General features: G+C 44.8%; 1 protein-coding gene across 4 annotated transcripts in view; it reads left to right on the top strand.

Moving 5' to 3' along the window:
- LOC137632989 (PDZ domain-containing protein 8-like) overlaps positions 1-25,061 on the top strand; it is a 454,088-nt gene that overhangs the window by 351,056 nt on the left and 77,971 nt on the right. For all 4 annotated transcript variants that reach the window (XM_068365143.1, XM_068365144.1, XM_068365141.1 and 1 more), the window contains exon 13: positions 121-363. In XM_068365143.1, coding sequence (XP_068221244.1) covers positions 121-363 — 243 coding nt within the window. The remainder of the gene's footprint in view (positions 1-120; positions 364-25,061) is intronic.

The following is a 25,061-nucleotide window of genomic DNA, read 5'->3' as shown; positions in this document are numbered from 1 at the left end:
CCATTGCATTTTTTCCAGACTTACAAACCAGTTCATGATTAGTTTCTTTCCATTTATGTACAGTATAGCATTTCCACAGGCCTTAGACAAAATAGCTTTAGCAAATGATTTAATTTTCAGATCTGGCTGAAGGATGCATATCAGTGTGGAGAATGTGGTATTGTCTGTCATAAGAAGTGCATGGTCAGGTGCGGAGACGAGACCATTTGTGATATCAGCGGCTTGAGGTACAGAGATGCATCCAAGAATGATTCGCAAGAGCCAGTCGAGACAAAAGAAACTCCTGAAATTATAACGACAGTCGCGTCAGGATCCGGTGGAGACAACGGTAGCCCCGGGAATACGCCACCTGTATCACCACATGTAAGAAACTGTACTATTTGTATACTGTAATTGTATTAACCAGAATGATACAATTGTTGTGTGTAGCATACACTCAGATTAAGAGGAATAATAAAGTCATTACTTTCATATGGTTAATTTTGAAAATAAGTTTGTTTGATTTTCTTTTACAGTTTTCTGTTATAATGGACTGTGCTCTATACTATCGTTTTGCTGGCTATTATTTAATATAGTCAGCAGAAGATGAAGAATGTATAGATGATTCTACTCTTTACAAAGAGTAACTTCATCATATTTCAGGTAGAATGGTTGCATTTTTCTCCATGTGAAAGAATTTTTCATTTTCTAAAAGGCTCTATATTATTTTTGTGTTGTCCATATTTTAATAAAAAAAGAAAAAGTAAAACTTAAAATTAGGACATGTTATGCAAAAAAAAAAAAAAAAAAAATTGTTGAAACTGAATCCGTTATGAATTAATAGAAATTTTATCTTATTGTGTAAACAATTTGAATGGATAGGGGTTGGGTTTGGTATTCCAGATTTTGCAGCTTTTACTGGTCTTGTATATTTCCCTAATACGGAAAAAGCACACTGGCACATAGCAGGAGAGAAATAAGTTAGTGGAAACGATGAATGCCAGGTAACACTACAGCTGCTTACAAGCATGAACATCATAGACAAAAAAAAAGTCTGTTTCACCATTTTTCCAATATAGGGAACAGTAGATCTCTAGTCCAGGGAAACATAGCTCGATGGTAGAACACTCTCCAGTATTCACATTTGATCATTCTTAGGTTTGACTGTAGTCTGTCCCCATCAGTTGACACAGCCATGAAAACTAGAGTCGGCTAGAACCAAAGATGAGGCAGAAAGAAGCCGCCCACTCTATAGCACAATTCCTGCCTTAGAACAGATGTGTTTGGTACATCACACATTCATGTAGCTATATGAAAATAAAGTTTCTATCTTTATTTCTTTGTTAGTTGCGCTAAGATTGTCAGCCTAAGTACAGTAGGTTGACGCATTACGTCATTTCTCACCGTAAATATTTTCATAAGTCATGAGCCTGACAGAAAATTTGTCACTGCCAGGATCACCAGAGAGTTATTATGCATGGATTTTTCCTTGACTTATGTCACCCCTCTAAAGTATGAGACTGAGGTTCAAGCCCTTAAAGTTGACCATGAAGGTCGTCTAATCAGGAAAAATGTGTGGATAAGGTCCAAGAAGGAAATGTAAATATTTTCGGAATTATGATTCATATTGGTGGGGAAAAAGAAACCACTATTTCTAGTCGTTTGTGTAGTGACAGAAAGAGTCAGTAATGCCAAGAACCAGAAAGAGGATCGATATTTCTTTAACGTTAGAACAAAATATCAGAGGCGTGTCTAAAGCATCATTTGTTTACATAAGGATAACATACAAACAGTTTCTCTCTGGAAGTACACTATTAGAGTATTCGTGGTAACACCAGTTATATACAAAAGGTCCTCACTTACAAATGTTAGACTTACAAACATTTGGAGATGCAAACAAATCCAACGGAAATCCTAAATCTCAGATAGTATTGAAAGTTCATAATGAAATACGGTAATTAAACACTATTATATAATTTAATGCAGTAAGCAATATGATATGGGACTATTTGTTGACTTTTGCGGCTGAAAATTATAGGTATGAGAGTTAGGTGAGGCCTAACCAAGTCCAAAATTTGACAAAATTCCATTTACATACAACTTCTTGGAACATAGTAAGTTTGTAATTTTATGAATAGTACTTACCTGGCAGTTATATATATATAGCTGAGTCTCTAACTTCGGCAGAATTTAACCCTTTTACCCCCAGGCTATTTGGAAATTTCCAACCCTTAACCCCCAAGGGGTTATTTTTTTTCCCAGCACATTTTGCAGTATATTTTTTTTAAATTGCTCTAACAGCCTTAATTTTTGTCATAGAGAGGTCAGGTTGGTCTCATTCTCTTGGAAAATGCCTGAATTTTCTCAACAAATTAAAAAAGAATATGAAAAAAAAAATTTTATAGCATTTTTTGGCAAGAACGTACCGGTACGTCCATGGGGGTAAAGGGATGGCTTTTGTGAAACGTACCAGTACGTCCTTTTGGGGGTAAAAGGGTTAATCGAAAATCGTGGCAACCGCCTTGTGGTGGTTGTGTGGTTAGATGGTTAATAACCCTTTCAGGGTGGTACCTGGAATCATTCCCGTTTTCTGTTCCTCAGATTATCTCTGCCGGCCGGATCGACAACATCGTTGTACGCCTTTTAGAGTTTATTCGGATCGCTTTCCCTTCATCGCTTTTTTGGACTTCGTTTTTGGTGAAGTACACTGTGTTGGGATTTGGCAATCGTGTTTGTTTTTGTTTTTTTGTCTTTTTTGCTTCATTACCATGAGTGAAAAAATTCATATTCGTATATGTGCGAATGATATTTGCAAGATGAGGTTACCGAAATTGTCGGTTGACCCTCACACTATCTGTATGGGTTGCAGGGGGTTTGAATGGGCACTAGATAATAGGTGCGAGGAATGCGAGGGTTTAAATGATGATAATTGGTTAGCTATGAAGCGCTATGTGCGCAAACTTGAAGTTGATAGAGCTAGGAGAGCTAAATCAAAGTCAAAGTCTGCTAGTGAAGCTAGCTTAGATTTATCTATTGACCCTTTAATTGTAACCTCTTTGGAAGTTATTCCTTCCCTGAATGTAGTAACTCCTGCCCCTTCTGCAGGATCTGTGCCTATGGATGACCCTGGGTATGCTAGGATAGGTGCTGAGTTAGAGGCCATTAAAGCACAACTTAAGGCCTTTAAAGGTAAGGGTGTAGGTGAAATTAGTGCTTGTGAAAGTGCAGTGGAGGTGGCGACTGATCGAATCTGTCATACCCCTAGGTCTAGACCTCTACCAAGCTCCCAGGACCAAGGGAGAAGGTACGTCGAAAGTCGAAAGGGGATGAGAGGTGCTTATCCTTGGTCAGTCGTCGCCTCAGACAGTCCTGTTGCGACCTCCCAGGCTGCTCTTGACCGCCGTAGAAAAGGCGTTTCGGATACGTTTGTGTCTTCACCTGATCCTTCTCTCAGACGTAATTGGCGTTACGAATCAAGACCAACGAAGAGAGGGTGGAACCGGGATGTGCAGTCTCGCTCTCCCTCTCCCGGTTCGAGTAGCCGAGAACCTGATCCTTCGGAAGACGATTTCGATGTTCCTGTTAAGAGGACGAAACAGAGAGTCCCTAGCCCAGTTATTCCTGCTAAACTCCCTGCTGCTTCTGCCAGCGCTCCCAATCAAGCCGTACGACAACTGCCTCCTTCGGAACTGCGAGAACCAGCGGAGGTTGCTAAAGCTTTCATGGCTGTTATGCAGGAACAACTTACATCGTTAGTTCAAGCTTTCAGCCACCCTCCTTCACAGTCCGTCAGACGTAAGGACGTCTCTTTACCTGTTGAGAGATCATCTTCTAAGAGGGAACTTAGTCTCTCTCCCAAGAAACCTCTGCGCTCTTCGTCAGCCGTACGACAACGCACACCCTCTTCATTGTCACGCTGCCAGGAATTTACTTCCTCCTGCTCTCGGCGCCAGGACGATACTGCCTCTCGTTCTCGGCGCCAGGACGATTCCGTTTCTAATTCGAAACGCCAGGACGTTACCGCCTCGTTTTTTAGGAAACAGGACGAATGCAGTCTGCATTTTCAAGACGAAGGCAGCCTGCATTTTCAGGACGAAAGCAGCCTGCCTTTTCAGGACAATTCCGTTTCTCGTCATTGTGACGATACCGCTTCTCGTCATCGTGATGATACTGCTTCTTGCCATCGTGACGATACTGCTTCTCGCCGATAGGATTTTAGGTGCGCTCGGCGCCAGGATTCAAACGGCTCTCAGTGCCAGACTGCTTACAGCCCAACTCTTCAAGATGTTATCCTTGAGCAGGACCTCGAAGATATTTCGGAAGAGGAAGAAAAACCTGCCGACTCTGCTAGTGATTATAAGGTTCTTTCTCGCTCTCTTTTGGAACTTTATGGGGAGGAATTTCAACCTTCGGCCCCTCGTTCTCCTCAGTCTCAATTTATCAGGAAGAAAGCTACAAAGTCTTCGGCCTTCATCAAAATGAAACTTTCAATTTCGGCCTGGAAAGCTCTCGCTAAGGTGGATGATTGGATGAAGGAACGGAGACAATCTGTCAAGACCACCTTTTCTTTCTCACTATCTCGGCTCGCTTCCAAGGCCGGTATGTGGTATGAGACAGGGGAACTTTTGGGGTTAGGAGTGTCTGCCTCCTCCCAAAGTGACTTCTCTGCTCTTTTGGACTCGGCAAGAAGGCATGCTTTAAACTCTGCCAAGGTGATGTGGTCCATGTTGGAGCTTGATCACCTCGGCAAGGGAATTTTCAGGGTTTTCGAGGTTTTTAGCTTCCTGGACTGGTCTCTCGGGACTCTGGCCAGGAAGACTGAACTCCTGGAGGACACGAAGGACCTGACGAGTATCATGTCCTGCATGGACAAAGCTCTAAGGGATGGGGCGAATGAATTGGCTTCCCTTTTCTCAGCAGGGGTCTTAAAGAAGAGGGCCCTTTTGTGCTCCTTCACCTCTAGATCTGTGACTGTTGCCCAGAAGTCGGAGCTGCTTTACGCCCCTTTTTCACGTCATCTCTTTCCTGAAGCTCTGGTCAGAGATATCTCCCTTTCTCTGGCACAGAAGGCTACTCAGGACCTTTTGTCTCGGTCTGCTAGGAAAACCTTACCTGTTGCTCCTGCTCCTCTGAAGAAGGAAGAGAAGTTTCAACAGCCCTTTTGGGGCAGGACCTCCTTGAGAGCAGATTTTAGGGGGAGAAGACAAGAGTCAGGGCCAAGGACCAGCAGAGGTGCGTTTAGGCCCCGATCCAAAAAAGGAGATGGTAGTCCTCCAGACACCAGTAGGGCAAGACTGTCTCGTTTTTGGCAGTCTTGGAAAAGGAGAGGGGCGGACATCTGGTCCCTCTCGGTCGTCAAGGAAGGTTACAAGATCCCCTTTTTAAAGAAACCACCTCTCTCAGACACTCCCCTAGCCTTAGTGGCTCAGTACACAGACGCGGGGAAACGAGAGGCTCTTCTGGAGCTAGTCGACCAGATGTTGGTCAAGGGAGCAATAGAGCTGGTTCAAGACCTTACCTCCCCAGGCTTTTACAATCGCATGTTTCTGGTTCCCAAGAACTCGGGTGGATGGAGACCAGTCCTAGATGTCAGCTCTCTGGACGCTTTTGTGGAGAAAACAAAGTTCTCCATGGAGACGACTCAGTCAGTGCTGGCTGCAGTTCATCCAGGCGACTGGATGGTATCTCTTGACCTGCAGGACGCTTATTTTCACGTCCCCATTCATCCGTCTTCAAGGAGATATCTGAGATTTGTGTTCCAGGGCAAGTGCTTCCAATTCAGGGCACTTTGCTTCGGTCTCAGCACAGCTCCCCAAGTTTTCACCAGACTAATGGCGAATGTGGCAGGCTGGTTACACCAGGAGGGGATAAGGGTATCCTTCTATCTTGACGATGGCTGATCCAATCACAGTCGATAGAAAAATGTCTGGAGGACATACTGAAGACATATACGATGACTCAGGACCTGGGACTCATCGTCAACTGGGGGAAGTCTTAGACCGAGGCGAATCAGACTATTCTCTATTTGGGGATAGTTCTGAATTCAGTTCTTTTTCGGGCTTCTCCCTCCCAGGAGAGGCAGACCAGGTGCCTAGACAAAGTCAAGGAATTTTTTAAAGAAACAAGAATGCTCAGCGAAGGAGTGGATGAGTCTGCTGGGAACTCTATCCTACCTAGAGCAGTTTGTCCCGTTGGGGAGACTGCACCTAAGGCCTCTACAACACTTCCTCGCAAAGGTTTGGAACAGAAAGATCCAGGAGAACTCTTTTTCTTTTCCCATACCGACAAAGATCAAGGATCTTATGATGTGGTGGCTGGACCCAGCTCTGTTGTGAAAAGGGATCTCCTTGTTCAAGAAGAACCCCGACCTAGTGTTATTCTCAGACGCGTCCGAGTCAGGCTGGGGAACAACACTAGGGAACAAAGAGGTCTCAGGTATTTGGGAAGGGAGTCAGATCAGTTGGCATATCATCAGGAAGGAATTGATGGCCATTTTGTTAGGGCTAAAGGCCTTCAGAACCTCAGTGTCAGGAAAGACTGTGGAGATCAATTCAGACAACACCACAGCTCTCGTGTACATAAGGAAACAAGGGGGAACCCACTCCCTCTCTCTGTTCACAACTGCGAGAGAGCTTCTCCTTTTGGCGAACAAGAACAAGACTCAGCTGTTGACGAGGTTTGTTCAAGGGCAGAGAAACATCAGGGCAGACATTCTCAGCAGGAGGGGACAAGTTCTTCCCACAGAGTGGACTCACAACCCACATGTCTGTCAGAGCCTCTGGAAGTTGTGGGGCAGACCTGTAATAGACCTTTTCGCCTCCAGTTTGAACAAGAGGATCCCCAACTACTGCTCCCTAGTCCCGGACGAGGAAGCTGTTGCAGTGGACGCCTTCTTAATGGATTGGACGGGGTTGGACATGTATGCCTTTCCCCCGTTCAAGATCATCAATCTGGTTGTCAGAAAATTTGCTCTCCTCGATTCGGGACGAATGATCCTAGTGGCTCCATTCTGGCCTGCAAGGGAATGGTTCACCGAAGTGGTAGGCATGCTGATAGACGTTCCAAGAAGACTCCCGGCAAGTCCAGATCTTCTCAGACAACCCCACTTCGAGAGATTTCATCAAAACTGCCTTCAGACTGTCGAGAAGCTCGTTAGATCTCGAGGCTTTTCGGCACAAGCGGCGAAAGCTATTGCCAAAGCAAGGAGGATCTCTTCACAAAGAGTCTACCAGTCAAAGTGGGAGACCTTTAGAGCTTGGTGCAAGAGGCACAAGGTTTTCTCGTCCTCTACCTCTCTAAGCCAGATTGCAGACTTTCTTTTGTACCTCAGGCAGGATGCTAAGCTGGCTGTATCTACCATTAAAGGATACAGGAGCATGCTCTCAACTGTCTTTAGGCATAGAGGCTTAGAGTTGTCTCAGAATAAGGACTTGCAGGACCTCGTTAGGTCCTTTGAGACGACGAAGCAAGTACAGTTAAGACCCCCATCTTAGAACCTGGATGTGGTGTTTAAGTTTCTGTGCTCCAAGAAATTTGAGCCTATCTCGCAAGTCTCTCTTCGAGATGTGACTAAGAAAACCCTCTTCCTTTTGACTCTAGTGACTGCCAGAAGGGTCAGCGAGGTCCAGGCAATCGAGAAACTTATAGGCTTCAATTAAAATGGAGCGGTTTGTGCCTTAACCCTGGATAGGTACGCTCCTCGGACACCCCTTTAAGGGTATACTCGGACGCGCGCGACCCCGACGCCAAAAAAAAATTCTTGAAAAATCAGTTTTTGCAGTAACCTCCTTTTTTCTTTTGCCAAAAAAACTTAAATGAATGCTTAAAACAACTGTAAAGATAAATACTACTCATCTGCAGAAAAACTATTTATTATAAATATTTTAAAAAATTAAGTAGAAAAAAAAGACCTTACATAAAAATTCATAAAAAAAAAGTTTATACATATATACACAAATCCTTTTAGGAATTGATTCTTGAATGTTTAGGACACATCTTGATGTATTTTGGATGAAGTCAGACCCATGGAGGTGAAGATCTGAAATGAGAAAAAAAGGGTAACTTTTTTTGGCCAAAAAGATTTGTCCAAATTTCATGAATTTTTTTGGGTACCCAAATGAAATAGGAAGTGGCTATTTTTTTTAGGGAATAAACATATGTTATCCTAAAATAGAAATATGTAAAAAAATCTTCATTATTTTGTAAATTACATTTATATCAGGGGCCATATCTAAAGGTAATTTTTTGAGTACTTAGAAATTTCGTAAAAAAATACATATATTTAATATATAATATGATATTTATGCAGGTAAAAATATACCAAAATATCACAAATTCTATAGGGAACAAGAATATATATAGATAGGGCAACTTACGCTTCGGATATGTCCACAAAATGGCCGCCAACCACACTGACTCAGACTCCCTAATCTGCCACTTGAAATGTAGGAAGGGTATATCAATTTCAAGGTGTTATTTACTAATCTAATTATTCTTGGATATGCATAAAAATTGTATGGTGGGTTGCTGGATAATTGTCGATTATTTTACGACTATAAAATTAAAATTCTGACCCCAAAAAAATTTTTTGAAGGGAAATAAAAAAAAAAAAAATGTAAAACAATATAATATTTTAGCTAAAAAAATTTGATGATATTCAATCAAAAAAGAAGTAAACAAAATTTTCCGAAAAATAAACATCTAGAGGAATCATTACTCTGTGATAGTTCCTTAGTACGTAGTAATTTTGAAAGAAATGGGAAAAACAAAAAAGTGGCAATCGCAGGAAAATCGAACACATACCTATATATATACGCCATATCTGGCTAAAAATAAAGATAGGCATGGGTAGCCAGATCATCTAGAAACACTTTCCAACACTATAAAAATACAAGTTTTGCGACACTACTTGCCAATTCCTTACGGTAACATGACTAAGCAAAAAAATGCAAAACAAATAAAAAGGGGCACTCGCGGAAAAATGGCCAACATTCTAATATACGGCATTTCAGAAAAAAAATATTTCATCCACGTACTAGGCAAACCATCAAGGCACATTTTCCGACAAATAAACATCTAAATGAATCATTACTCTGTGATAGTTCCTTAGTGCGTAGTAATTTTGAAAGAAATGGGAAAAAACGAAAAAATGGCAATCACAGGAAAATCGAACACATACCTATATATACGCCATATCTGGCTAAAAAAAAGATAGGCATGGGTAGCCAGATAATCTAGAAACACTTTCCAACACTATAAAAATATAAGGTTTGGGACACTACTTGCCAATTCCTTACGGTAACATGACTAAGCAATAAAATACAAAACAAATAAAAAGGGGCACTCGCGGAAAAATGGCTAACATTCTAATATACGGCATTTCAGAAAAAAAAATTCAGCCACGTGCTAGGCAAACCATCAAGGCACATTTACCGACAAATGAACATCTAAATGAATCATTACTCTGTGATAGTTCCTTCGTACGTAGTAATTTTGAAAGAAATGGGAAAAAAACGAAAAAATGGCAATCACAGGAAAATCGAACACATATCTATATATACGCCATATCTGGCTAAAAAAAAAGATAGGCATGGGTAGCCAGATCATCTAGAAACACTTTCCAACACTATAAAATTATAAGTTTTGCGACACTTCTTGCCAATTCCTTACGGTAACATGACTAAGTAAAAAAATGCAAAACAAATAAAAAGGGGCACTCGCGGAAAAATGGTCAACATTTTATTATACGCATTTCAGAAAAAAAAATTTCAGCCATGTGCTAGGCAAACCATCAAGGCACATTTTCCGACAAATAAACATCTAAATGAATCATTACTCTGTGATAGTTCCTTAGTACGTAGTAATTTTGAAAGAAATGGGAAAAAACGAAAAAATGGCAATCACAGGAAAATCGAACACATACCTATATATACGCTATATCTGGCTAAAAAAAATAGGCATGGGTAGCCAGATCATCTAGAAACACTTTCCAACACTATAAAAATATAAGTTTTGCGACACTACTTGCCAATTCCTTACGGTAACATGACTAAGCAAAAAAATGCAAAACAAATAAAAAGGGGCACTCCCGGAAAAATGCCCAACATTCTAATATTGGGCATCTAAGATAAAAAAAAAGACATGCACGTGTTAGCCCAACCATCAAGGCACACTTTCTAACACATAAACATGAAAAAAAAAAAATAATATACGGCAATTCCTTACTACGTAGTAAATTTTTACAAATATTGAAAAAAAAACAGAAATTGGCAACCGCAGTTAAATACCCAATATACCAATAACTACGTCGTATCTGACAAAAACAAAGTCACGCATGGGTAGCCAGATCATCTAGACACACTTTCCAACACTAAAAAAGCAAAAGTTTTACGACACTATTTGGCAATATCTTACGGAAAAATGACTTGGCAAAAAAATGAAAAAAAATGAAAAAGGGGCACTCGCGGTAAAATGGTCCTCGTGGTGATGAACGACATTTTAACTAAAGAAAAAAAAATCATGGACATGGTAGCCAAACAATCCACCAAGACTTTCCAGAACTGATAACCTATACAAGTTGCACCATTCTACGACAATTTCATAATACGTAATAACTTTGATAATTATGCAAATTACCTTAGAAGGGTAAACTCGGTCGCGCTCGACCCCGACGCGTCTCAGAAATCGGGGAAGGAGTACAGCTACAGCAATACACATCTGGACACTACTAGAGCGTGTAGGCGAGACACCTACTGCAGGTCGATCACCCACAAATTCAGTCACGGGGGTGAGTCATGTGAGAAAAACCTCTTTTTTTTTTTTTTGACGTTCGGGGTCGCGGACGACCCACCGTACCGTTCCAGGGTTAAGGTTTGACTTTCTTGCCAAGAACGAGAACCCTTCGAAACCCTGGCCCAGGACTTTTGAAGTCCCTAACCTCACGAATCTAGTGGGTCAGGAACAGGAAAGCCTCCTCTGCCTGGTTAGGGCTCTCAAGGCTTATTTGGCCCACACCAAGAACGTGAGGGGTGCATCCAACTCGTTATGGTGTTCGGTGAAGGATCCTCAAAAAACCCTGTCAAAGAACGCTTTGTCCTTTTTCCTGAGGGAAACTATTAGGGAAGCCCACCTCTTATGTGAGGAAGAAAACTTTGCCCTGTTGAGAGTACGGGCTCACGAAGTAAGAGCCATTGCTACCTCACTGGCATACCGGAAAAATATGTCAGTTAGGCAGATCATGGACGCAACGTTCTGGAGGAGCAACTCTGTCTTCGCTTCTCATTACCTCAGAGAGGTAAGAGTGGACTATGACAAGTGTTATACCTTGGGCCCATACGTAGCTGCAGCTTCGTATTAGGCAAAGGAGTTACTACCCCCACTCAACCTTAGTTTGTGTACAGGTATATAAGGTATATAAGTTTGTGTTTATTATGGTTGTCTGAGGTCCTCGTCTTATGGTACGGTTCCCTCAGTCCAGATAGATAGCTTATATCTATTTCTGCAAGGTTAGATAGTTAGTTTTAGTAAGGTTGTAAGTTATTTTTTTATTATATGGGGCGAAGGTAGTTTCTGAAGTCTAGTCAAGTTGTTGGTCCTACCCCTTTGACAGACTCGATTGAGTTGTTTGCAGTGTAGCAGGTCTACTCCTGGCTGAACACTCCTAAGGGAAAGCGACTCTAGAGGCAGTAACCTTTGAAGTCAGCTAACTTAGCAGGTAAGGAATCAAGGTGTTTTTTCTCCTACAACTCTTTTGTTGTTTCCCCAACTATGTTTTTCTGTCTGTTTCCCTCCTCCAAATGTGTGAATCAGCTATATATATATATAGCTGCCAGGTAAGTACTATTCATAAAAATGGAGTTTTTATGATAAAACAAAGTTTTATGAATACTTACCTGGCAGTTATATATATATTTTAAAGTCCACCCACCTCCCCTCTGGAGACAGGTCGGGCAAAGATAATCTGAGGAACAGAAAACGGGAATGATTCCAGGTACCACCCTGAAAGGGTTGTTAACCATCTAACCACACAACCACCACAAGGCGGTTGCCGCGATTTTAGATTAAATTCTGCCGAAGTCGGAGACTCAGCTATATATATATAACTGCCAGGAAAGTATTCATAAAACTTTGTTTTATCATAAAAACTCCATGTTGAGGACTTTTTGTATGGATAACAAAAGCACTGAAGTACAGTGTTATCGATGTTGAGAGAATCATGAGTTATAGGCCATGAAATCAAGTTCTTAGTAAGGTTTTTGATTTATTAAGCTCACATCAACCTTCACTCACTTCTCACAATTAACACTTCTTGTTCATTCATGCTTAGCTTCCTTCGAGGGCTGATAAATACTTCATTTTAAACCAAATGAGACCAGCTGCTTGCTTGCTTACCTCGTTTTTATCTTGGTTAAAGCCTTCTACTCTTTTAAATTCTATGGTGCTTATACAGGTACTTTTAAATGCTAAACTTTGTGAGAATTCTGTAGTTGATATATTTTTAAAAGCACAACACTAAATGATAGGATATTGTTGTTATTAATTATATCACATCTTAGCCTCTAATTTTATTCAGCTTTATTTGCTGTCATCCAATTTGACTGTGATATGTATGAGAAAACATTAGGACCTTTACATGCAATGAAGGTGAACTGTATTTTGACAACCATGTCAGAATTATGTAAACAGTATTTTGAGATATTATTTACAGGAGCGTTCATCTTTGTCGGCTTGATTTCAAAGTATCAAAGAGAAGTTTAAATGGTTTTAGAAAGGTACTAATGTCATAATCAAAGTATTTAGAATCATTTGAAATATAGAAAAGGACACACTGTTTTTATGGTATTCAAATTGATTTCCCGGGTTTTGTCATGGTTATGCTTTTACTGGATGTATAAAAGTTATTTATTATCATATATCTTGTCTTTTCCATCGAAGTGTTATCTTGTGGAAAGAGTTATTAAAGATGCGAGATTTGCTGTAACTGATATAGTTATTAATTAATCTATTTACTTATTTGGATATTATTCAAATTAATTTTTTCTTTCATTTGCTATCTTATTGGTAATCATTTCCTCAGATAATAAAATATAATTTTTGCAGTAGGACTCCAAGAAGAGTATAAATAGGTATAGCCTCGGGTTTTCTTTGTTAATAATTGAAATTAAAAATTCATTATGTTATTTTAAGTTACTGTTGGGTAATAGTGGAGATTCTTCTAGTTGAGGCTACTGTAGAATGATTTACTTTCATTTCCCCGAGAGATTCAAGCTGTTACAGCTTTCCTTGCAATATGATAAAGCAATTTACTCTAACATTTTTCTCTAGTATTGTCAGAATGTTCGTAAGTAAGGATACATGGCTGGTTGTAGTTTAGCTTATAATATGTTATGATATGTACTGACCACATTCCATTATTATTTCCTTATTATATCCTTATTATCATTTTTGGGGTTTTATAATTTGGGACCATTTCAGAAAGTATCATATAACCTCATGATTCTGTGTTGACACTAATCTGAAACGTGAATTGCTTCTTCCCGCTTCACTTGGGTTTAGAAACGTGTCCTGGGCTTGCGGATTACCAACAAACTACACTCCTTACTGACACATTACCAAGAGAACCAGATGCACGGGCAGGATCTAGAAATGCCCAGGGTCATGGACATTCAGGTTTATAAATATTTCATCATAATTCTATCCAGTAAAAGCATTTGTTTTAGAATTTGAGTACTGTACAGTATCTAGCAATGAATAGGTACAGCTTAGAATACATGCATCTTTGCTATTATTTTAGCTTGGATCCCTCAGGTACCCCTTGGTTTTACTGAATATAGTTTATTGCTAGTTTATAGAAATGGCTACTGACTTTATTTTGAATACTGTATTGTTTGAAGAGAATGATTTAATCATACCATGTTATCCCATGACAAAATTACTGTGGTCATGGTCAATTTTTATTACATATAGTGGCATTTCATACAGTTATCTACTAGGAACAGTCATCAAAAATAATCTGTTCTTTAGTAATAAGAAAACGGCTTAGGACTCTGTACGTAATTCTTTCAGATGCTGAAAATTACCATTTGCGACTGGTTAAAAAATCTACGCACACATCAAATTGACTCATTTGTATTAAATCGACAGATATCATCAGATACCTGACTTTTAAGTGTCACATGGGTCAGTGTGTCAAGTTAATTTTCATGTCTATTTTCTATATCTATAATGTCATTACTGACACATTATCATAAAGCGTAAGTGTTTTCACGTCGACTCTTCCCTTTACGGAATGAGACAGGAGAGGAGATCTTTCCATTCTCTTCATTTATCATCTTTTTCCACTATTTTTTGAGCCTTACTACTGCCACATGGATATTTGTTATGAATAGAATTTCTGTATTAACTTTTTGTCTGTGTTTGTGTATGAAAAGAAGGTGGTCTCTTGTTTAACATAATGGAAGTTTGTTCCGTAACTGAAATACAAACCACACTATTTACATGGGATAATTACTTCGGCGTAACTGAATGACGAGCCATAAAGTTTTAACAAGGGTTTCCTACCCCACCGCTAGTTAGGGGGGGGGGGTGTTAGGGGGTAGGGAGGGGTAGCTAGCTACCCCTCCCCCCTCACACACACTGGTGAATAGCTCACTTTACTTTTGGCTCGGAGAGACGACAGACCTGTCAGCGCTCTCCTCTTTGTTGACTGCCATAATTTTGTTTGCTTTCTCTTTTCAGTGTGTGTGTGAAGTTGGCCTCTATTACTCATCATGCGTACGTGCCCTGGACTTCCCGGCCGCCCTTGTGGTACCTTTATGTCGGCCGTGGACACGGATCCTCACTCCTTATGCCCTCTGTGTAGGGGCCAATGGTGTGATAGGTCTAACGTGTGTATTGAGCGTAGGGAGTGGTCTACCTCCCAGTGGGAGAGGTTTGCCTGGCGACGTAAGAAGGCTAAAAGGGATCTTTCTCCTTCGGAGGCTTCTTGGAAGAGAGAAAATCCCAGGTCTTCTTCTTCCGCCGCCCTTTCCTCCTCCGAAGCTCCCACTCGAGCGGCCTCTTCCGAGAGGCCAGCTAGTGGTAGCGTAGACCGTAATGTTTGTTAACCGATCCCGAGGTGAAGGACAGGTCGTTGCCTCCCATAGCGAGGCGGCTGCCCCCCCCCGGAGGATGGAGTTGTGTCTTATAATGATCTTTTTCAGCTTTGGGCTTCCTTGGGGCTTCCTTGGGGCTGCAGGGTTCGCCCTCCAAGGAAGCTCCGTTTGACATGATCAAACTGGGTGCGGCCGTCAAACAATCGCCAACTTCAGTGGAGATAGATCCTCTGTCTGTGGCTGACGTTGTTGTGACGGAAACATTCCGTGGGTCTAGCCAAACGCCCGTTCCTTTGGCTGGGGTAGCGAAAGGTTCTGACTCCCCCTGTGAACATCCTTCGAGGGAGGAGCTTATTCCCACGGTCTCTCCTGCCGGTGATACTTCCTCTCGGGGGAGTTCACTTACAGAGACTCCTCTTCGGAGGCCCATCGATGGTCAGCCTGCTGATCCCACGGCCCCTCGTGGGCATATAAGGTGGAAGGCTCGCCCTCCCCTTCGCCGTAGATGCCTTCCTTCCCCCTTCAAAAGGGTTAAGAGGCGCCTCTTCGGCTCGTCGTCACCACATTCCTCTGCGGAGGTGACGACTCGCCGTTCTCCTGTCCTGCCAGCTACCAACCTAGACCTCTCTGGGGATCGTTCGCGATTCCCTTTGGAGGATGGTCGTCCTTCGGGACATTGTAACCTGTCGCCCAGACCATCTACGTCTAAAGCTCCTGATGCGCTTCACGCACCACCTGATACTGCCTCTGTGCAGTCTTCAGGCCCTTCGGGGCTGAAGGGTCATGTGTGTGAAACTGCGCCTCTCACCCCTAAGCGCCAGGCACCGCCTGCGCGCCCGCCTGCGCGCCCGCCTGCCGGTGTTCCTGCTGATCCTGACATAGCGCCTCGGCACTCACCCTTAGGCGTTCGCGCCCCTGTTCCTGTTACGCGCCAGGGTCCCCCTGTGCGCCCACGTCCTTCGGCGCCCCATCGCCCTCCAGCAGTTCCTGAAATAGCGCGCAAGCGCCCAACTGCTCATACGCGCCTTGCTCCTGATATAGCGCCACCCCGCTCACCTGCGCCCACGCGGCCAGTTCCTGATATGGCGCGTACGTGTCCACCGGTGCCCCAGCGGCCACCTGGGCCCACGCGCCCTCCAGCGCCTCGGCGCCCCCCCAGTTCCGCCCCCCAGTTCCTGTTTCATCGCGCGCGGTCCAGGAGGTTCCTGAGTTGGCACACAGGCGTCCACAGGTTCCTGCGGGCTCGTTGCGGCCTTCGGGGGAAAAGCACGACACGCGCCCACGCGCGGTTCCAGAACCAGCACTCACGCGCACACCAACGCGCCCACTTAGGGAGATGCGCGATACGCGTCCGCGCGCAGTTCCAGTACCATCGCCCACGCTCTCACCAACGCGACCACACGTCGCTACAGCTCATCGCGTCGCCCAAGAGGCTCCCAAGTTAGCGCACGGGCGCTCACGGCTGCCTCTGGGCTCTCCCTCTAGACCGCACGAGCTTGCTACTGATACGATCGTGCACGACGCTCTAGTATCGCGCCCTGTTCCTGCTACGCGCCCCGTTTCTGTATTTAAGACAACTAATGTTGCCCAACGAACTCCAGGGCGCCCTCACGCGGCCTCCGCAGCAGCGCACTCCGGTGCGACCGCATCCTGATGCGTGCCATGCACGCCCACGATCGCCAGGGCGACCATCGCGCCCACAGGCGAGTGTGCCGGTCTTATCGGATCAGCGCCAACCTTCTCGCCCCCAGGTCGCTCGCGACCCTGCTCCAGCGCTAACGCGCCCTCAGCCAGTTCTTCCGGACACGCGCTCAGGCGCCCCCGTTATCTCGCGCCCTTCGGGCCGCGCCAGGTCGCTGCGCGCCCGGACGTTCGGCCTCCTCCTGCTCCAGCTCCTGATCGCCGCACGCCTACGCCATCGCCTACGCGCTCTCGCGGCCATGTTCTTGCTCCAGCTGCTGCGCGCCCCCGCGCCATCGCTCCTGAACACCCACCTGCGCGCCATTGCGCCATCGCGCCCTCGCGCCCGCCACCGCCCACGCGGGTGTGCGCGAGTTTCCAGTATCGCGCCCTCCATCCACGCGCGACCCTGACCAGGGCCCGATGCATGAGCTCCAGCGCGATCGCCGCCAGGCGGACCCTTCCTCGTCGCGCTCCCCTCCCCGCAAGCGCAGACCAGCGCGCTCGCCAGAGGGGGGGCTGCTCCCCGGACAGGTCTAGGGATTCTTCTTCTCTTTCAGCCCTGCAGGCGAACCCTCGTTTGTCGACTCCTCCTAGGGATCCCTCGATCCCTTTCCTTCCAGAGGGAGTGTCCGACAGCGTGACTGTCAGACAGCAGCCCTGGTTCGGCACCCTAGTCAGAGCTTTTGTGCAGGCGATTAAGCCAGCCCTCCCTGATTCGGGTCACGAACCAGCGGCAGCTTCCTCCCCCCTAAAGAAGAAGAGAGGAGTCTCTTCCTCCTCCGAGGCCTATTCTGTCCCCGCGCAGATCCTTACGCAAGGCTCCTACTCCCCCTCAGACCTTCTCGCCCTCCCCTGCGGAGGAGGATTACCCCTCCTCAGGAGAGTCGGACGAGCAGGAATACTCCCCCATCGTACCAATTGGGGAGGTTTCTCCTCTTCCCGAGAGGTCTTCTCGTCCAGAGGTGGAGAAGGACCTGCCTCCTTCGCTTCTCGAGTCCTACATCCCGCCCAGGAGGGAGCCTAAGGACTCTTAAGACGATTCCCAAATCGTCAGCTAGGATCAGGCAGGAACCGTCTAGAGCCGCCGAGGATGTCCACGTGTCCCCCCAGGAAGAGCGACTGGGGACGGGAGACTTCGCTGCAAGTCCTTCAGGAGGAGTGCACCAGGAGTCAGAACACGCGTTCGGGCAAGTCCTGATCCTCATGAGGAACCTTAATCGGATCCCAGACCCTGAGGTCCCACCTCGTGAAGGGAAGGACACGGTCCTGGATCATGTCTACGGCACTCAGAAACCCTCTAGGGGAAGTGCAGCTTTGCCCTGGTCCCAAGGGATGAAGAGTGCCAGGGACAAGGTCGAGTGCCAGCTCGCTGAGCTTGCCTCCTCCAGCAGATCGAGTGCCGGTAATAAGCTCCTCCCTCCTCCTCGAGTCCATCGGAGGAGGTACTTCGATCTCCTCGAGGAGTCTTCTCTGAGTCTTCCCTTGCATCACTCCGTGGAAGAACTCACAGGGGGAGTCCCTCTTGAGAGACTCTCCAACCGGCACGTGTCCTTCTCAGCCACTTAGATCCTGAGCCAGGAGAAGGTCATCAAGTGCGCCATGCAGGTGACTTCATGGCTCGACATCTGGCTGGGGTCTCTGGGCATCGTGGTGTGGTTCGAGGACCTCTTCAAAGAAAGCACCAGGAAAGCGCTGGAAACCTTTCTTCTCTCGGGCACACGGACCATTGAGTTTCTGTCCCACCAAGTCTCGAGCTTGTGGGCCAACGCGATCCTCAAGCGTCGGGACGCTGTGGCCGAGAGGTTCCATCATAAGGTACCCAGTGCAGAGTCTAGCAGGCTCAGACACTCTTCCGTTCTTGGTAAGAGCCTGTTTGAGCCTAAAGACGTGGAGCTCACTGCCGAGAGGTGGAGGAAATCCAAGCAGGATTCCCTCATCCATAGGGCCCTGACATCGAGGCCCTACAAGCCTCCAGCAATCCAGCAGCCCCGTCCTGCTAAGGACACAAAGAAGACGACCACCGCAGTGAAGCCCAAGGTGTCTAAGCCCTTTCCTGCCAAGAGCATGAGGGGCAAGAAGTCCTCCAGGGGAGGCAAAAACCCTAGAGGTACCAGCCGAGGCCAGAAGCGCTAGGGTTGGCAATCCCGCTGCATGTCCACCAGTGGGGGGATGCCTTCAGAGTTGCGCGACAAGGTGGCAGCAACTCGGGGCGGATGCCTGGACGATCTCCGTGATCTCTCTAGGGTATCGTGTCCCGTTCACAGCCTCTGTACCTCCCCTGACAGCGAACCCAGTGTCGTTGAGCTCTTTTGCCATGGGATCGGCAAAAGGGCAGGCCCTCCGGGCCGAAGTCCAGACCATGCTGGAGAAGGACGCTCTCCAGGAGGTCGTAGACGGCTCCCCAGGCTTCTACAGTCGACTCTTTCTTGTGAGAAAGGCGTCTGGAGGCTGGAGACCAGTCATCGACCTTTTGACCCTGAACGGGTTTGTCAAGCAGACTCCGTTCAGCATGGAGACGGCAGACACGGTCAGGCATGCAGTGAGACCGCGAGACTTTATGTACACACTGGACCTGAAGGACGCGTACTTCCAGATCCCAATCCATTCGTCTTCAAGGAAGTACCTGATATTTTGCCTAGACAACAAGATCTACCAGTTCAAGGTGCTGTGTTTTGGTCTCTCCACAGCTCCTCAGGTGTTCACCCGAGTCTTCACCATCATCTCTTCATGGGCTCACAGGATTGGCATCCGTCTCCTTTGTTATCTGGATGACTGGCTGATCCTGGCAGACTCGGAGGTGACCCTTCTTCGCCACCGAGACAGGCTCCTTGAAGTTTGCCAAGATCTGGGGATCGTGGTAAATCTCGAGAAGTCCTCTCTGTAGCCCTCTCAGAAACTGGTATATCTAGGCATGGTCATAGACACCAATCTCCACAAAGCCTTCCCATCAGACGAAAGGATAGCAAAGCTGAGGAAGGTTGCGAAACCTTTCTTCATTCGAGAGGAACTCCCAGCCCAATCGTGGCTTCGTCTCCTCGGTCACCTCTCCTCTCTGACCCGTCTCGTTCCCAACAGCCGCCTCAGGATGAGATCCCTTCAGTGGCGACTCAAGTCTCGGTGGAGTCAAGGACTCGACTCTCCGGAAATCCCGATCCCCATGGGATCTGGAGAACGAGCGGACCTCAGTTGGTGGGTGGCAAACGAGAACCTACGAAAGGGAGTGGATCTTCTCGTCTCTTCCCCGGATTTGATGCTATTTTCGGACGCATCACGTCCTGAACCACAGGACCTCAGGCCTGTGGTCAGAATCAGAAAAGTACCTTCACATAAACCTGCTAGAAATGAAGGCTGTATTCCTGGCTCTTCAGAAGTTCCACCAAGTCCTGGCGGGCCACTCGGTGGTGGTGACGAGCGACAACACCACGGTCGTGGCTTATATCAACAAGCAGGGAGGTACCTTTTCGGAACAGCTATCCCATCTTGCAGTAGAGATCCTGAGATGGTCCGAAGTCCACTCGATTTCACTAGGGGCTCGCTTCATTCCAGACAAGAGGAATGTGCTCGCCGACAGTCTGAGCAGAGCGATGCAGATAGTGAGTACTGAGTGGTCTTTGGATCCTCAGATAGCCAACAAAGTACTGACTTTATGGGGTTCCCCGACAGTGGATCTGTTCGCTACGGCGCTGAACACGAAGCTCCCGCTGTACTGCTCCCCAGTCCCAGACCCCAGGGCTCTCTGGCAAGATGCCTTCCAACAATGGTAGGACAACGTCGATGTGTACGCTTTTCCCCCGTTCTGTCTGATGAGGAGGGTACTCAACAAGACCAGAACATCGGTCAATCTCTCGATGACCCTGATAGCTCCGCTATGGCATCATGCAGAGTGGTTCCCGGACCTTCTGCAGTTCCTCACGGAGATCCCGAGGGAGCTATCTCCACGTGGCGAGCTACTCAAACAACCACACTCCAACATCTACCACAAAGCCGTAGCTTCGCTTCGGCTTCACGCCTGGAGACTATCCAGCATCTCCTCACAGAGAGAGGATTTTCGCAACAGGTTGCGGAAAGGATGTCTGGCCACCTGCGCAAGTCATCCGCAGGAGTCTACCAGGCGAAGTGGCGAGTTTTCTGTGGTTGGTGCCGTGGAAGGGGTATCTCTCCCCTCGATGCCACTTTACCACCAATAGCGGAGTTCCTCGTTTATCTGCGGGAAGAAATGCTCCTTTCAGTCTCGGCAGTGAAAGGCTATCGCTCAGCCTTAAGTCTTGCCTTCAGGCTCAAAGGAATGGACATTTCCTCCTCGCTGGAACTGTCTCTTCTCATACGGAGTTACAAGCTTACCTGCCCTCAGTCGGAAGTGAGACCTCCTCCTTGGAACGTGGTTCGAGTTCTCAGGTCTCTTAAGAGACCTCCCTACGAATCACTACGCTAGGCTTCTGATCGCCACCTTACCTGGAAGACGGTGTTCCTGCTAGCTTTGACCTCGGCCAAGCAAGTCAGCGAACTTCATGGTCTCTCTTACGACGTCGCCCATTCAAGGGGATGGGGGAGGTAACGTTCAGGTTCGTCCCTGAGTTTGTTGCCAAGACTCAGAACCCAGGAGTGCCGGACCCAAGGTTTGACTCATTCCAGGTTTCGAGTCTCCGTTATGTAACAGATGACCCAGACCATCTCCTACTGTGCCCAGTCAGGAGTCTGAGGTTGTATCTTAAAAGAATAGCTGCAGTCCGCCCCCAGGTGCGAGCTTTGTTCGTGAATACCGGGGAAACGAAGAGGAGGGTCACCAGGAATACCATCTCAGCCTGGATTCGTAAGATAATCTACCTGGCCTTGAATCCTGACCCTCCTCCGTCACGTAGCCCTAGGGCGCATGACGTCAGGGGTGTGGCTACGTCCCTGGCCTTCAAGAAGAACTTTTCGGTGACGCAGGTCCTGCAAGCTGGGGTGTGGAAGCGTCAGACCACCTTCGCGGCCCACTACCTGCAAGACGTGACACACAGAAGGCTCGATATGTCCTCTATCGGCCCTGTGGTGGCTGCACAACAGCTGGTCTAACCTCAGGCTCCTTATTGGACAGGTAGCAGAAGGTTGAGGGCATTGTTACCCGGTTTTAGTCTGTGTGAATGAAAAGATCTGTCTGGCCCTTTTCTTTCTTCATCCTCTCCTCCCTTGGAGAGAAACAGCATCCTGGGTCCTTTGCACAGCTGACCTCAAACCTCTGCAGGTAAACCATGCTCCCTTGTGTTCCTAGTATTAAGTTGTAATACTGTCATGTCCCCATACCCTGACGAGGTGGTATTGGGATAGTCCTAGCCTAGATTTCCATCTGAAGAACTCCAGGTCAACTTCCTAGGACGAGTCACTGCTCACCTTCACACACAACTTACGTAGGCCGCAGCAGTCTCACAACTGCCTGCGAGGAGCAGGGGCCCCTCAACCCTTGAGTTCTTTTAATAAACTTGGGTTCGGAGCCCCCGGGCAAGCCAAAGCCAGTATGGCAGGGGACTTACCTCCATTCCTAAGGGTTAAGTCACCCCATGTAAATAGCGTGGTTTGTATTTCAGTTACGGAACAAATGACAAATTCGTAGGTAATTTGTATTTTTCCTAACTATACAAACCTTAGCTATTTACAGTTATGTGCCCGCCAACCCTGTCCCCCAAGATAAGTCCTACCTTTAAGTAAAGTGAGCTATTCACCGTTGTGTGTGAGGGGGGAGGGGTAGCTAGCTACCCCTCCCTACCTCCCCCGCTAACTAGCGGTGGGGTAGGAAACCCTCGTTAAAACTTTATGGCTCGTCATTCAGCTACGCCGAAGTAATTACCCCATGTAAATAGCTAAGGTTTGTATAGTTAGGAAAAATACAAATTATCTACGAATTTGTTATTTCTTGTTTATATCCTGTTTATTTACAAAGCCTTTTCCTCATCTCCTCGATGACTACCATATATTGAGTACTGTATATATATTGCGTGGCTTTCACTCTCTAAACAAGCTACTGTATAAGTGTTACTATTTTTCTGAGAGTTATGTTGACAAGTCCCTTTACATTTTCGCTTCTGTTGAACTTTAAAAACTCCCAAAAGGAGTGTTTGATTTTTTATCCTTATTAAGGAAATAGACAAAACATTTCACTTTATGCTAGAGTGATACTGGAATATTTCTTTATATACCACTACATCATCTCGTTTTTCCAAAGGTCCTCTTTTTACTCTCTACGAATAGAATGATTGTCTTTAATATGGTTAGACTACTTGTGAACTGTTGAGTGTTCTTGAGTTGTTACCATTTGGAAAAAATGTTTCCTTTTCATTTCCTGATCATGTAGATTTTAGGAAGAGCTAATTTGTTCTGCTATTTAGTGTAGTGGTTTTTTAAACTATTTTTCATGTGTTTTGAAAATTTATTTGTTCATACGAAGGGACAAACAGCATTTTACATGGCAAAATCTTCTAATGTGGAAAGTCACTGGAGTTGGGGATGTTCAAATTTCAAGTGTTTGTAGATCCCCTTTATCTTAGTAGTTGGAGGCTATCAAACTAACCATAGAATATATTGGTTATCCATCAGCTAAGTAAAATAGTTGTTACAGTTGAAATAACTATCTTGAAGGCAGTTCAAATAAACACACTTAACATTTTGCACTTGATGGAATACTGTGATGGTATAATAGGGCTAGCTGGCAATAAGCCACAATAGTTTGAGGGGGAATTTGATTTATATTTGATGAACCTGAGGTACAAGATGAAAGGCCTAATACAGTAATATCTCCAAATCTCCAACACTAACTTGGTCATCCCTTTGAAAAATTACTTTGAATCGAGTAAAATAGCCAAAGCTCAAACTTCATGACTTCAGAGCAGTGAGAAGTGGGATTTATGGCAAATAAATTTCAGAATTAGTATTGATTTAAAAGCTCAAGATATAGATGACTGGCGAAAACTAACCAAGGCCCTTTGTGTCAATAGGCGTAGATGATGGTGATGATGATCAAGAAAATTAATGGGATGCTGGAGAAATTAATGAAATTGACCCCCTAAACTTTGAAGGTCAAAAGTGAAGACTTGACACGATGCTTGCACTCACCACCTGTTATTAATTCCCTCGTTACTGATTTTGTCGACAGTTTCAGCTCTGTTGAGGACATATTTTAAAGAACTCGTGTTTTTAAAGCTTTGAAAAATATAAAATACTTTTGAAATTTGCTGTTTTTTAGGTTTTTATCTTGTTAAAGCAAAAAATCTCTTTTGTGGAAACTCTGCTTTTAAGAGCTCCTTAAATTTCATTCAAACTATTGGGGATTCTGTTTGCTATCTGCAAGATTTTTTGTCCAAATGGAGGAATTAATATCATCAATACTATTTTTACATATTTCAAATTTTTCTATGTAACTGTTATTTCAGTCTTACGATATTGTTGAGCTGGGCGTCTTGAAATAATATTTGTTATAATTTTATGTACTTTCAAGGCAGTTTATATATGAAGGAGTTGAGAGAACATATATATATAATTGCATTTTAATTTTATGCATTTTATACCTACACCCCTCTGTATTACAAACCATTATTCTACATCATATTTTTAAGTGTTTTTATTTCATTTCAAGACTAACCGCTTCCATTATATAATGTTGCGATTTGATATCTGTCCTGCCATAAAATGCTTTTACTTCTCTACACTTCAGAAACTTCATTTTTCACAAGCAGCGAATTGATACTTCTAGTTACTATTAACTGGCTCCAGTAACTTAAAAGTATCCTTAACTTAACACCTACTTTTATAATGTATGGAAGACATAGTACTTTGCACAGTAGTCTGTATTTGGTAGTTTTGAAACACACGAGATTAGTCAGTACTATCACTAGCTTGTCAAGTTTTACGCCTTCATTCATTTTATTCATTTGGTTAATAGTAGATAGAGATAGCATTTCAATATCAGATTTTATTTTTTTATGGTCATTTCTTCTATCCATTTTTCTTATTATTCTGTGCAGCTTTTATACTATACTTTACTTGAAGTCATTTTATTATTGAAGTATTTCATTAAACAAAAGAAAAATAACATTTAAGAATTTAGAAAGGACTTAGTGGAAGACTGATTGGTGAAAACCTCAACAACAATAAATACAAGTAGCTCACTTTATTCATTTTAAGATTTGCAGAAGTTTCTGACATTCAGACAGGAGAAGAGTATTCCAAAAATGGAGGGACTTAATTCTACATCATCACTGCAGGTGCCATTTAAAAGATATAAATTGGTTGGTTTTCTGACATTAGTTTTTAATACTGTACATACTTCAAGAACGG

Source organism: Palaemon carinicauda, chromosome 42 (assembly GCF_036898095.1).
Source record: "Palaemon carinicauda isolate YSFRI2023 chromosome 42, ASM3689809v2, whole genome shotgun sequence".
NCBI lineage: Eukaryota > Metazoa > Arthropoda > Malacostraca > Decapoda > Palaemonidae > Palaemon > Palaemon carinicauda.
This window is presented reverse-complemented; position numbering and strand designations above follow the sequence as displayed.